This window comes from Phalangium opilio, unplaced genomic scaffold (genome assembly GCF_054372755.1).
Source record: "Phalangium opilio isolate 3A_F unplaced genomic scaffold, DU_Popi_V2 ptg001170l_1, whole genome shotgun sequence".
Taxonomy (NCBI): domain Eukaryota; kingdom Metazoa; phylum Arthropoda; class Arachnida; order Opiliones; family Phalangiidae; genus Phalangium; species Phalangium opilio.
Genome location: NW_028324255.1, coordinates 7,652,801 through 7,667,422, shown reverse-complemented (window position 1 = coordinate 7,667,422; position 14,622 = coordinate 7,652,801). Strand labels below are relative to the sequence as shown.

The following is a 14,622-nucleotide window of genomic DNA, read 5'->3' as shown; positions in this document are numbered from 1 at the left end:
AAGCTTTGGTGTTATGTAACGTTAACAGTCATGTTGACAAACTAAGAAAATCGTTGAGATGAAACGAAAGGATAGTGTTTACAATGCAACCCTGTTGTGAATATGGCTTTGAACATAGAGGGCATACAGTTGAGGAGTAGAAAATTGGGCCTTTACAAACACGTAAAGGTAATATCCCTCCAAAGTTTTATCTCTTCATTTCCCGTTTTTCCCCCATCGGATGATTTTAATGTGTACAAGTATATAATTATTGGATGTAAAATGTCGTCTGATTTACAGTATATTTGCTGTGCTTTGTATACTGCTTTAATATTTCATAAATTTTAACTTAAGAAACATTTCCATATCTGGGTAAATAAGTTTGTAAGTAGTCGTCTTGACTCGGAGAGGTAATATTTTGGTTTTCCCAACTTGTAATACTAATACAATCCTATTAGAACGCCAAACGACCATATCTGAACGCTTCATTAGCCCAAGGCGGTTATTCAAAATTGAAATTGAATGGGATAAAGATTCATTTTTGAATGGTAATGTATAAGTTGTTTAAAAATGAATGCTTGAGTTAAAATTTGATCGACATGACGGTAGTTTGTTCAAAAATAAATGCTCGTGACTGGTTTTGAACGCCTAAAACACCCCTTGTTCAAAATTGAATGTCTCTGGTTAAATCTAAACGCGTCAATAGAGGCTTGTTCAAAATTGAACGGTCGCTATCATTTTTGAATGCCAAAAGCACGCTTATTTTTTACAGTGCAGGACTTTGATTTATATAGATATAGATTGATTAAATATATTTTTTTTATCATTTTTAAAATAATAAATGAAAAATCACCCTAACTTAAATAATGCAAGAGCGTTAGCATGGTTTTAGTTTCTCGTTTCTGGTATTTATGGTGGGGTGACGTAGCGGTTAGCGCTTTCGCCTCGCAGCAAGAGGATCCCGGGTGGGATCCCGGACTGTGGCACCGGGGAAGAAATTCTTCTGCGTAGACTTTGCAAGTTCTCTCCCCGCTTGTTAAAAGGAGTTTTCCTCCGCGGTCTAACCCGGTTTCTCCTTTCCATCAATATTTGCTGAGGTTAACGGTAATAGTTAGTATAGGGCGCTGTAGGTTAGCTGTGGGGGCATAGGGGCTAGCCACCACCCCTCTATGCATTGTAAAGGGACCCACCTGTAAATAAGCCTAAGGCTTAGTGTGGAAATCCTAGAGATGTGAAATTACCGTAATTTTTAAAAATGGTAATTTACCGGGTAAATTACCGAAAAATTACCGGTAAATTACCGATTAAAATTTTGGAATAACAAAAATTACCGTAATTTATGGTATTTTATACTTTCACAGGCTTATTACCGCGGTAATTTACGTAATTTACCGGTAAATTACCATTTTAAAATTACGGTAAGATATAAATCGGTAATTTACGGACGGTAAATTACCGACTCACATCTCTAGTAAATCCCTTCATAGACAAAGCTCAGATTATTATTATTATCAGTACTTGGAAAATAGATTCGACCGAGTGACGAGGCTTCTATTTTCTGGATTCTATTTAATCACTAACGTCTTCTACTTGGGATTGGTGCTGTATGTTCCAGCCCTCGCCATCACCAAAATAACGGGGATTCCCTACTGGGTGACGTCAAGCGTTACGGGTCTCGTCTGTACTTTCTACTGCGTACTGGTAAAAACCTTTCAAAATTTTAATTTTACCCTAAGAGTTGTAGCCTTAGCGAAGCTAAAGGTTACCATGACTTGTTTATCTTTTTAAATACTACGTTAGGTTTAAAACTAATGAATATTTCAAATTGGAGCTACTTTCAAAGAAAATACCATGGTTTTCCTACAGGAACCTAAGTGTTATATCTTTCTGCCAAAATGACGACAGAGGGTTGTAAAATTATATTAAGTACCGAATGATGGATTTGTCCAATTGGGTTTTGTCAGGAATGTATGGAGGGGCTGGAATAGCTAAGGGGGCTCTCGTTGTACCCTTGATGGTGGAAACATAAGGCGAGTCCTTTTTTTTTAGAAGTGTAGCTCCACCCCCTACGTCTGTTTAGCTGTCTACCGAAGGCGAAAAATGTCATGACTCGTTAAAAATGGCATGGAAGAAGTGACCTTTTAGATTTTTTAAAGTTAAATGTTCGCGTTCATATTCGATTCTCTCAGCCTAGGCAGAGGACCTAGGGTAGAGGGTGGAGAATTATAGCAAATAAGTTTTTTTCTGGCAGCCAATGAATGAATGAAAATAATTTAAGTGGTAAATACGATTTTTACGTCAGGCTATTACGTCACTAGCGTAAATTAAGCCACGCCAGCTGTTTCGTGCCGATTAGGATTTGACCTTAGCCATTCCAACCCCTCCATACATTCCTGGATTTATAGTCATCTGTCGTCATCTTCGTAGCGAGACCTAAAGAAAATAGGTCATTCCATTATTGCCATAGGAATAGCAAACAACACAGGACGAGGCCGCCATCATAGGCTATTTCCTTGGCGCCAATAAACACCGCATGAGGCAGTGTGAGTCGGCTAGCGTTGTGAATGTCGGTCCCGCCCCTGCGCGTCGGTTTCTCTGCAAATATTTTACCCTAATCTTCTCATGCTTATGACGTGACGATTTTGTACCCACAAAAGCCCTAGTTCTTGTATTCCTACTTAGCTTATAGGACCCATTTTAACCATAAATTCTCTAAATTTATTAAGTTAATAAAACCAGAAGGGGATAATGGGAGAAGGATGACACTCTGTATCCTCTTAATGCTTTAGTTATGTATCGTCATTCTTCCCAGGCTCACCCTTTTAGTTTGCTTAACCGCTCATCAAACTACAAATAGGCATCGCACCGTAAGGTGAATTTTATCGTTGTTTGGCACTAAATCCCCAGCAATCATCCCACAAACCTCGTCTTGACGTGGGACAAAATGCGCAAGCGCGTCTTGCCAAATATTTAAACGCTAATAGAGTAATCATGAGGGAATTATTTATCGTGTATGTGATTCGGTTTAGTAACCTTGCTCTAAATGTTCTGATGTTGGGAAGAGTGACGTTACACTTACCCCGCTTTGTGCTTGTACACTTCTCTCGAAGAGAAGTATTATATACTTCTGATATTAACTCAGTTAATCGTTGGTCCTTTCACCGTTGACACTTTTTCCAAATAGGGAGGTTTCAAAGCCGTTGTATGGACGGATGTACTACAAACTGTACTCATGTTTTCATGCGTTCTGCTAGTCATTATCAAAGGTACCATAGACGTTGGTGGCCTTGGTGAAGTTTGGACAACAGCCGTCGTCGAAGGAGATCGTCTTCATTTAACGTAGAGACGTTTAACGTAATCCTATGTCAAGTATACAACTACTTATATATAAAATTATCGTAAACGCAGGGTTCTTGAAACTGAAACTACGCGTTACTCAATGTGGTCTCTTTACGCAATGGGGATTGTTTTTGCTCTCAAAGATTACGGAACGAATCAAGCGGGAATTCAACGCTTTCTCAGTGTTAAATGCGCTAAAGATGCTCAAAAGTATATATCAGAAGTGAGATGAGACTGCAGAAGTACTGAGCTAACCAAATTCTTCACTCGGCGAAAGTGAATATTCTTGATAACACACCAACGGTTGGCCCTCTTGTAGCGGTTTCTCAATTTCCCCTCCAAAACGTGAGACGCTCTCGGTGGTAGACGGCCGAACTAGATTCAAGCACCCGCGTCCGTGTTCCGCCGCTTTAGGTTGAGGGGAAGGGGGTAGGAAATGTTTTTGGAACTCGACCAATTTTTTTCTCTCTAGTGTAGGCGCAGCGATGGAAGCGGTCGCATAAAATCCTCAAATTTGTTCACTAGTGCCAGGATCTACTATCAACGCTTGAGCCCTTCACTTCTAGTCTCATCTCACTTCTGCTACTATCCTATTGTACGATGTGGCTAAAAATCATAAGTTGACTGGGAATTTTCTCATTTTACAGATCAATTATGCTGAGCGCATTTATGATGTTAATTTTCAAGGTTATGCTGGTTCTTTTGACACTGGTTATTTATGCTCGGTTTGCCAACTGCGATCCACTCAATGATCCCAACAGTGACGTCACTTCTATGGACCAGGTCAAACACATTTTTTTTATCTCATTTTGAATCAAGAGAGGGACTATACAAATACCAGAATTATGTCCTGAGTAGAATATATTCTTGGAACCAGGCTTAAATTTGTAGACGGAACTTGACTCGAAAGCAATTTGATACAAAATTTAATTTCAGATCTTGATCCACGCTATTGAGGTAACTCTGAGTAATACGCCAGGGCTAGCTGGATTAGCCCTGTCGGGTATATTGAGTGGGGCGCTTAGTACGTTCTCGTCTTATATTAACGCTTTCGCTGCCGTCACTCTGGTCGATATTATGCAAATTTACTGTCCTCGATTGACCAGCAACGACAGAAACAATATTATCACTTGTAAAGTTCTGAGTAAGTTTAGTTCGTGAAACAAGATTTACTATAGGCAGGAATATATAGATTTCTTCTACTTGGAATATTTAAGAAGTTATAGATCCCATATTATATCTGAATGAAGGTAAGGGGAAGGGCTTAAAACTTCGGTAAACCGTTCGTTTCTCCTTTCTCGCGTTTAATTGGCTATTCACTCTAGGTTTACTTATTCACACAACGCAAAGAAAAATTGTTACATTAGGGTTAGGCGCAGATTGATCAATAGCTACGTCAATACCACTTGACTTCTAAGTTCAAACCATAAGAAAATAATATATAGCTCCCTATAAGTATGAAACTCTCCATTTAAGCCATGTAAACAGCATTTTCTTCCATTGAAATTTGTAAAAAGTTTCTAATGTCACCTATTAAGAGTTTTTGGCGATAAAAGATGAAATGTTTGTTTAGAAAATCTTCAAATTTTATATTGTAATTAAATAGTTAAAGGTCATGAAGTTATTATTATAGTAATTATAACTGATTAAGAACATGTCAAAATTATCATAATAAATTAATAGATGGCGCGAGATTTTGACGAACGAGGCTAGTGCCTACACTGGTACGAGGTAAGGAGTATCCCCGGCCCATCGTGCCTTTCGCGGGCACCTTAGGTGGCGGAGGCGGTTTCGCCCCCCTTTTGCTCGTAGTACTGAAACTTCTCCCACGGGGCGCAAAAGCGTAAGCGCGCCAAACTTAAGGCTCGTTTTCAATCAAGCAAAAATATACGCTTTTTGCTTACGATTGAAAGTAAAAAAAATCGCGTTTTGCATCTCCGCGCTACAGCGAGAGAGAAAAGCAAAAGCGGGAAGGCTAGGTCGTTTTCAAATCCGCCGGGAAAAGATTTTCAATCGCCCAGTAACGACATCACGTGATAGTGTAGGCGTGGAATTCTCTATCTCGCGGGTGAAAAGTTCAGAACAAAAATGGCGATCACTACGAGAAGACGGCGTATTTTAATTCAAAGGCAATTACTTTTAATTCAATTGTATTATCAATTGACGTTAAATGCAAAGAAAAAATATAAACAGAAGAGATGGTGGGTTCATCCTATTTGGAGAAAACGTAGTAGTGAAGGACACTATAGGACTCTGGTAGTTATATTCTTGTATAATTTTAATCACACTTGGTGAAATCAGTTTAAATAATTTCTTTTTAATTTTAGATGAAAACAATGAGACGAACCGACAACCGGAAATTTTCTAATTTTACTAGAATGGAACCGACTTTATTTGATAAACTTTTGGAATTAGTAAGGCCCTACATTGTTAAGAATCCTCCAGGACGAAAACCAATATCTCCCGGAGAAAGACTGGCTCTAACATTACGGTAAGTTATTATTATTTAATATTAAATATTGTTTAAAATGTTCTTGATTAAAATATATTAATTTAAAGGTTTTTGGCAACTGGAGATTCATTTGATTCCATGGCATACGCCTTTCGCCTCGGTAAAACAACAACACATAACATTGTTAAAGAGACCTGTCAGGTGCTTTGGGATGTACTTCAGCCTTTGTATTTACCGGTAAAGTCATTCTTCATAGCATATTGGCCTATTATATTTCTAAGTCAAAACTTTATCTTTAGCAACCTACTGAAAATAATTGGAGTATGGCTGAAGCAGAATATCGAAACCGATGGAATTTTCCTACATGTTGCGGGGCCGTTGATGGCAAACATGTAATGATACAGCAACCATCAAACAGTGGAACGTTGTATTATAATTACAAAGTAACTAATTATTTTGAAAATAAATATACTAAATTTGCACAATTTAATACTTCTGTTTTGACAGGGTTTCAACTCCATTGTTTTGATGGCAGTTGTTGATGCAAAATACCGGTTTTTAGTAGTAGACGTGGGGGGATATGGCTCGCATTCTGATGGAGGAATTTTCAAGTCCTCTTCATTTGGTCAAGCAGTCGAAAATAACCAAGCCAGATTTCCACCGGCTGTTTTATTGCCAAACACCAACATTGCTTCTCCTCATGTCCTTGTTGGAGATGACGCCTTCCAGCTATTGCCCAATTTTATGAAGCCGTATTCTAGAGATGGTCGACTTACAAATTCTCAAATCATTTTTAATTATCGGTTAAGCAGAGCAAGGTAGACCTTTAATTTGCAAAATTTTATTGCCTTGGTTCAAATAATTGTAACCTTTTTGCTTTTTGAACTAAAATATTTTAGGAGATGTAGCGAAAATGCGTTTGGCATTTTGGCCACACGTTGGAGGGTGTTTCGACGACCTCTTATTTTGAAGCCATCTAATGTCGACAAAGTTATTAAAGCTTGTGTAGTGCTACATAACTTTTTGATGAAAGAGGAAGAGAAGACGAAGCAAAAACGTTATTGCCCAAATGACTTTGCTGATTATGTTGATAAAAACAATGGAAATATTATAAAAGGAAAATGGCATGATAAATTGAGAAATGATCCTGCTAAAGGATTTGAAAAACTGAAACCTACATCGGCTAGAAATTATAGCAGAGAAGTGGCGATAATTAGGGATAACTATGCCAAATATTTCGTAAAAGAAGGCAATGTTGAATGGCAATGGGACTTGAAAGGTGTGAAGAGACCAGACAATTAATCGAACTGAGATCAAATTTATTTGTACAAGTTACATTTATTTATGTTTATGCATATTCTAAATAAAAATTCATGGAACTCAATCACGGTCTTCAATAAATTTCAAAATGGTGTCAATGACTTCTCTTTCACAGCGACGCCGTTTTTTGGTATCAACATCTCTCAAAGACTAGCAGCATAGTCTGCAAAAGCAGTGGCTGAATCATCAGGTTTAGAAATTTCTCTGCAAATATGTTATTAAATCAATAAATTTTTGGTTGAAATGGAGGATGAAATTATGCTTTAAATACTTGTTACAATGTGCCAGAGCTTCAAGCACAGAAGAGGGTGGAATAGAAGGGTTAGATTCCCTCTTGTTCTTCTTGTACATTTTTTCGTGGTTAATTTTCCTTTTGGCGATAGAAACTTTCTCCCTTGAGCTCTTCGAGTCTGACGATGTTATTTCTTCGCTTGTTTTTGATGGACCAGGGGATGGGTTATCAAAGTCAGTTACTAAATCATTTCGTTCCTCGCTTATTGCTTCTTCTTCATGGTCGGATATTTCCTCGTTAACGGTATACTCTTTCCCCATGAAATTGCAAGTAAAAGATCCATTTGTTTCAGGATCCGCTTCCGATTTGTCCTGGGAATCAGTTGTTGCCACATCTGAGAAATTTGATGTGGTTCTATTTAATAATATAGATAGATATTCTCAGATATTATGCCAAAAGTTTTATAATAAAGAATTCATTGAACTAAATCACTTAGTTCAATAAATACAAGTGAAATTTGCCATTAAGTTCTGATAAAGGCATTCCTATTTCGGAGACCCTTATTTAACTAACGTATGGCTATTGATAGGCTAGGGTCACTAGAAAATAGGAATGTGGCCCAGAAATTCAAACCACTTACTCTCTTCTTTTCAGTATGTCTTTCAAAAATAACAATGACTTAAAAAATGGCCAATTTACACTATCGAATACAGATTCGTCAGTTTCTTGGCCACTTTTGGAAACGGTGACTGTGTGGTAGTGTGTTCGAAACTGGTCAAATAAAGTTTTCCACCTTTTCTTGCACACATCCTCTAATATAAATGTTATAAATTATTATATGTAGAAACTTAAAATGACTGTATAGTGGATACTCACTTTTTAAATTCATTTCTTTGGCTATTTCTGTCCAAGATTTTTCATTCAGATCTCTATCTCTGTACGAAGCTAAGCCTCGGTTCCATAAATTTTCATGATTTCTGACTAATGAAATTATTTTATCCTTTTCATCCGCTGCTGCTTTTTTCGTTGCTTCCCTTTCAGACCTTAACATTTCCTGTAGTTCTTTTTTCGATGGCATTTTAATTTGTAAACTTTTGGTACTATCATAAAATAAAATACTTTCCGCCGTGATTCTGCGGAAATGTAAAATAACAATGGCCGGTCCTAGGAGCTAGGAGCAGAGAGAGAAACGCCACTAGTGGTCAATTTCTATTGGACGCCTTGAAATGACGTCAGACGGCATCATCGCTTCTAGCGCAAAGCTCACGCAAATATCTACCCGGGATAGATATCTGCTTGAACGAAGATTCAAGCAGAAGCGCGCGTATGCAAGCTTAAAGCTTGAGCTCAAGCGGGATTGAAAACGGCATAAGTTTTTGCTTTTGCGTTTTGCTTTGATTTTTCAAGCTCAAGCTCGCTTTTTTTGTTCAAAAAAGCTTGATTGAAAACGAGCCTTTGGGAGCAAATGCTGTAGAATGAAAATGTACTACGTTTCATACTTATAGGGAGCTATATATTATTTTCTTATGTTCAAACACATTAGGTGTGACGTGAGTTGTGACGTTTTCTACACCTCCTCTCCCATTTAGTTCAAGCAGATGGACCCAGAAAACGGCGAGCTAAAGATTTCAAGTAGATAAATCTATTTATTCCTGCCAAAGTCAGTAGAGATAAACAATAAATAAAGAAGTTTGTAGAGGCTCGGTTGCATTGTTTACCTTGTTTACACCTTTAAAGTACACAAACAAAGTGTTTTAGAATTGTATATGACAAAAACAACGGCGCTTTAAGCATGGTTTTCACTTGGCGTAAATAACGACTTTTCGCCCGACGTCAACCGAAAAAAAACACAGTTACGCCGGACAGAAATTACGTTGAGTGTGCCGATATTATCTTTCTATTTTTTCGACCGCGTTCAATGTTAACGCTCTGCGCGAGCCAATCAGCAATAAGCTTGAGTCGTGACGTCATTTTCGACCACGTGCCGAGGACGTCCGCGGTCCGCCATGTTTTTATTTATTTCATTCCTAATCGAGTCAGTAACTAGTACAAATCCCCTAGAATGCCGAAGTTCAATGCTGAAAGGTTTATTGAAGCGGTTAGAAACAATACAAATCTATATGATATTAGAAACAAAGATTGCAAAAACGAAAGACAATAGATGTGCCGCAATTTGTGCAGTGTTCAGTTTATCTGTTAAGCCTTGGTTCCATTATTTGCGGGAACTACGCTAGGTGAAAACTCTATAATGCTGGGTGACAGCGTAAAAAACAAATCTGACGTTTGACGTCCAGCTGCAAAGTAGTTTTTTTTCGGTCAAGTGAAAACCATGCTTAAGATGCTTAGTCATGTCGTAAGATCGATCGATGGTTCTAATTCGTAGAAAATGAAACACAATTATTTTATTTATTTTTAGCGGCTGTTTATGGAGTAATTGCGGTATTGTTTAGTTTCGTCGTTCCGTTTTTGGGTGGTGCCATGAAAACGTTTTCATCGATCGTAATGGGCCTATCTGGTCCTATCTGCGGAGTAATGATTCTTGCAATATTCTTCCCTCGAGCAAATCCTAAGGTATCCTTCTGCTAAATACATTTCTTCGCTAGTTTTTCGTATAACCAAGAAGTTATATCTAGTTTCTCAGAGAGAAGGTATAAATTGGCCAGATTTCCAGCTTTATCTCCAGTCCAAACGTAGCCTGTCCGGAGTCAATCCCCGTCTCTAAATTACAACCAGCATCTCATTGGTTCTCGAAAACTCACGTCAGCGCGACGACGCGAGTGACGAAAACTACAGTCATATTTTTGGACTGATGAGAGGCTGCGAAATAGCCCGGCGCCTCCTTTTACGCGCCTCCCCCCTTGTATTTTGAAAGGGGGACTGGGACTATGGCGCCCGGCGAATACAAAGGCATCTTATACCTTCTCTCTGAGATACTGATATAACTTCTTGGGATAACTGTAACTACAAAATTGTAATGTACGCTCAGTATATTTGACAATGAGCAAATCAAAATTATTTCCGTTAGGCTTGAAGTTAGAAAACGTAGGTATTTGTAGGCCCCATAATTTTTCTAATGTTGTCTGAATCGGAGCCTCCGAAATGAACTAGGCCCATGCATGTCTAATTTTACGTAGTGAAATATCCAGTTTTGTTAAGGAAAATATTTTCACCATATATGTGTACGAGATGGCGCTTATATTACCGTTGTGACAGGGGTCTTCCTTAAATTATCGTTGATGTTTTAGGGGTCAGTCATAAAATTTTTATGATAGAGAAAAGTTTCATCCTAAAATTAACGTAAATGTTTTTGGGGCTATTCACTTTTTACTGAATCTTTCGGTTAGATTGTATTGATGACAACAAAATAAATTATTTCAATTAAAATAATTCAGTAAGAGTAATATAACGTATAATTACAATCCGCGACCTTGGCCCAAATACTTAAGCAGTCGACAGGGTCACGGGGTTGAACTTTGTTTATTTTACGGTAGTATAAGCGCCCCCAAGCGGGAAAACCAAGTCGAACTAAATTGGTTAAAAAAATATTCTCGCTTCGCGACATGCATGGGCCTAGTCAGAAGTTGATGACTGGGAAGTATTGAACACTAAGGCTTTATATAGTATCCATCCCTGCAAGTCAAAATTGCCTATGGCAATCGTAAAAGAGGGTCGAAAGTTTCCTCCCCACTAGGAAAACGATCTAATCTACTGAAAAAATCCCACGCCGAGAGGCTGTGGCACTCAAACTGTGGGGCGTGTTCAAAAGTTCTTCAGCGCCAATCATTGAAAGGCCGTCTGTCTAGAACTCTCTGAAAATCCATTACAATCCGTGGGCCTAGGACCCCACACTAGTTTGACCGGAATTTCTACTAGTCTATTAAAACAGCTGTTGTCACCGTTTCTGATTCGTTACCTCAAACCACAGGACACACCTTAAAGTTTCGTTTCTTGCCCGCTGCTGGCGCGCAAATCAGCCTGCCAGCTCAAAATGAGGGAAACGCCGTAGGTGGCGCGGTGATCAGACCTAATAAGAAGTTGGCTAACAGAGATGGTTCCGGATATGGTTAGAGTCCAATACTTCCCAGGATAAGAAGTCATAAACTTCTGGCCTAGTTCAATTCGGAGGCTCCGTCTGAATCGAATGTAACAATTTTTCATTGAAGTCTACGAAGGTAGCCTTGCTTTTTGGGACATTGATTTTCTTGTGGATTGCTATTGGAGCTCAAATATATCCAATAAATCACGACAAGTTACCGTCGTCCACAGATGGTTGCTTATCATTCACTGAAAATTCAACAAACGCATTTTATTCCAACGCTACAAATTTCGAGTCAGAAGAAATCCTCCCGACAGCGCTCCCATTACACGATATCATAGGGTACGTCAGACCTCCTCGAGAATTTCTAGCCCTAAAGGAAGTTACAATATACGTTTTAGTTTAATCAGAAGTGAGATGAGAGCAGAAGTACTGAGCTAACCAAATTCTTCACTCGGCGAAAGTGAATATTCTTGATAACACACAAACGGTTGGCCCTCTAGTAGCGGTTTCAGAATTTCCCCTCTCCAAAACGTGAGACGCTCGTGGCGGTAGACAGCCGAACTAGATTCAAGGAGCCGCGTCCGTGTTCCGGCGCTTTAGGTTGAGGGGAAGGGGGTAAGAAATGTTTTTGGAACTCGACCAATTTTTTATCTCTCTAGTGTAGGCGCGATGGAAGCGGTGGCATAAAATCCTCAAATTTGTGCCAGGATCTACTACCAATGCTAGAGCCCTTCACTTCTAGTCTCATCTCACTTCTGGTTTTAGTTTAATTAATTAATACACGGTAGAATTACCTGCAAATGAATAGTCGCTTCACTCTCATCACTGGCTGCGTTCAGTAACCGGCATCAAAAACATCGATGACTAAAAGATGACATCGATGTCTTACTGAACGGTTTTTCGCGTCTTTGGGCGTGACGTCATGATGCTCATCGGATGCCCATCAGAAAAATCAGCTATGAGAAGAGGTTTTGTGGTGATGAGCATCGGATTCATGACGTAAATTTGGTCATTTTGCGCCGCAACAAAAATAAATGGAGGGAACTACACCCCAATCACTGCAATTTTAAATAATAAAGAACTGACAAATATTATCCTTATGGATAATAATATCAAAAAACAATAAATTTTTTTCGGTAAAAAAAAAAGGATTATGTCCGAATTTAATTGATAAATTGAAGTACAATATCTTTGTAAATAGTTTGGTATCATTACTTAAGCCTCTGCCAAAACCTTATCATTATATCGTCGCCATTTTGAAAAGCATTGATTACACAAAATTGTGTCGTTCAACAACTGCAACGTCATCATGACGTCAAAAGAACACCGATTTCATTTTCCCAAACATCGATGTTTTCCTGATGAGTGTTACTGAACGCAGCCACTGTTTTTTTTAACATGGCACAATGACTACCTTATCTGATTTCTTAGGTCTGAGATGAATAGTGGCACTCCGACTGGCAAGATGTTCTTCCCATTTTCTGGGATATCTTTCGCGTGGTTTGGTCCAGTTGGAACAGTGTCGACGATATTTTTCGGTTATGTTTGTCGTACGTTTTTGGTAAGTCACAAATAACAATAAAATAAGGTAGTCACTCGCGAGCCAATGATACTAAGATGTAAAATGTATTTCAGTTGGACCAGTCGAAACAAACCCCAGATTATTATGTCACCTAGTTTGTCGACCAAGCTCCTGGAAGAATATGTAAACTAAAGAATATGGGTTTATGATAAAAAATTGATTTTTAAAGGAATAGCGACCTGATTTAAAAATTATCTCAAATCTGAAGAAAACCTTACTTTTTTGAGAGTTTAAACTCGTCTGATTCCAAAAATATGCTTAATAAATATTTAAATATGAGGGAAAACACAGAAAAAAACACTTCGAAAACTTGAAATTTGGGGGGCAAAAGCAAATTTGCGGAGAAGATTTTTGGCGGGTTTTTCTCCTTGCTACGTCACTCACGGCATCTCGCGGAAAAGCCAAGCGCGTGCGCCCGAGACTCCCGAGTCTACTAATGCCGCGCGAATCTGAATAAAATAGGCTTAACGCGGCACTGAGACACTAACAGGCGTCACGTGAGCGACATCTAGAGAGAAAATTTCTCCTTACTACGTCATCAAACGAAACAAAATTTTAACTAGGCCTTTTCCAAACACAATACTTTGATTGCAATTTTAAAAATTTCTACGAAACCAAATACAAAAGTAAACATATCATAATAAACTAGATTTTTCAAGGATTTTTTTCGTATTTTAAGTTTGTGGATGACGAAAATTATGCCACTAACTCTTTAAGAAGCGAGGACTCGCTTTTTCTCTAGTATCTTTGGTCGACCAATCAGCGCACTACTTTATGCCGTTACCTTATGACGGTAAATTATGCAATTCGTTGGCACCATGTTTTCAGGCTAGTATTAGTACTCGAGTTTTCCCATTGTGTAATGTACCTCCGGATGGGCATCGGTGAAATAAATTTCTTTTTGTTGGCTTAGAGGCAATTATATCATGAATCTATACAACTATGAATATACAGCTCTATCATATGCCCCTTCTATCATGTCGATTTGGATTGGGTGTTACCCTCCTAGCCTTTGACGCGTTTTGCATGGCTCTAATAGCCAATCACAAGACAAGAGGAAGTGACGTTTCGAGTTTACACACCCCCGGACTCCCCCTCCCTTCTCCCGCTCCTAACACTAGCAGACACGTGACTGATGTCTCCTTTCGCTTAGCCCCGCCCAAACCTTATCGAGAGGTTAGACAGCGTAACGCAGCTGTATATATTCATAGTTATATAGATTCATCATTATATGTCGTCTATGCTCTCTTTGCTTCTTATCATTCAGCTATTTCTTTTTGCATTTCCAAATCAGAAATGTCGAAACTTTGGCCATAATAATATTAAAATTCTAAGTACCAATGTCTGTATGCGATCAAAACATTTTCAATCCCACCTAGTATTAATTAATCAGGAACAGTACCGTTGTGACATGATTGCCTTTTGAAATAAAACAAGATGGCCCAAGGGCCTTAATAGTAACCACATCGTTATCTATTTGAATTAACCGCCAAAACGTTCCAGTCAAACATAACATAGATGGCGATAGCTAACGAACGAGAACGAAACACATGAAGAGTTCGGTAGGAAACGGGGAAAATCGTTATCTATTTAATTAGCACATAAATAAAAGGAAAATGAATATAAAAACCCCAAACATACAAATTCAGAAGTATCCGACCCCACAGATTCAAAAGTAT

At 38.5% G+C, this 14,622-nt stretch overlaps 2 protein-coding genes and 1 long non-coding RNA gene across 3 annotated transcripts in view; 2 read left to right on the top strand and 1 right to left on the bottom strand.

Moving 5' to 3' along the window:
- The window catches only part of LOC149584664 (uncharacterized), a 407,519-nt gene that overhangs the window by 279,985 nt on the left and 112,912 nt on the right, over positions 1 to 14,622 (top strand). The window lies entirely within an intron of this gene.
- Positions 1,577 to 13,831, top strand: LOC149584666 (sodium-coupled monocarboxylate transporter 1-like). The gene is made up of 9 exons (XM_089863764.1): positions 1,577 to 1,680; positions 3,164 to 3,318; positions 3,388 to 3,528; positions 3,966 to 4,101; positions 4,255 to 4,462; positions 9,739 to 9,893; positions 11,486 to 11,700; positions 12,793 to 12,922; positions 13,772 to 13,831. The coding sequence occupies exons 2-9, from the start codon at positions 3,212 to 3,214 to the stop codon at positions 13,829 to 13,831; spliced, it is 1,152 nt and encodes a 383-aa protein (XP_089719890.1). The 5' UTR covers positions 1,577 to 1,680; positions 3,164 to 3,211.
- Positions 7,234 to 8,667, bottom strand: LOC149584667 (uncharacterized). The gene is made up of 4 exons (XM_089863765.1): positions 8,199 to 8,667; positions 7,963 to 8,134; positions 7,362 to 7,736; positions 7,234 to 7,294 (listed from the first exon to the last, which is right to left on the bottom strand). Exons 1-4 carry the CDS (start codon positions 8,398 to 8,400, stop codon positions 7,234 to 7,236), a joined length of 810 nt encoding a protein of 269 aa, XP_089719891.1. The 5' UTR covers positions 8,401 to 8,667.

Bases quoted from the DNA above. Each gene is read 5' to 3' on its own strand.
- LOC149584666 (XM_089863764.1), top strand. From the start codon at position 3,212: ATGTTTTCATGCGTTCTGCTAGTCATTATCAAAGGTACCATAGACGTT. The intron at 3,319-3,387 runs GTAGAGACGTTT...TCGTAAACGCAG, and splicing joins GGAGATCGTCTTCATTTAAC to GGTTCTTGAAACTGAAACTA. The intron at 4,102-4,254 runs GTCAAACACATT...ATTTAATTTCAG, and splicing joins ACGTCACTTCTATGGACCAG to ATCTTGATCCACGCTATTGA.
- LOC149584667 (XM_089863765.1), bottom strand. From the start codon at position 8,400: ATGCCATCGAAAAAAGAACTACAGGAAATGTTAAGGTCTGAAAGGGAA. The intron at 7,737-7,962 runs GTAAGTGGTTTG...ATTATTAAATAG, and splicing joins GACATACTGAAAAGAAGAGA to AACCACATCAAATTTCTCAG. The intron at 7,295-7,361 runs GTATTTAAAGCA...ACATATTTGCAG, and splicing joins GCTCTGGCACATTGTAACAA to AGAAATTTCTAAACCTGATG.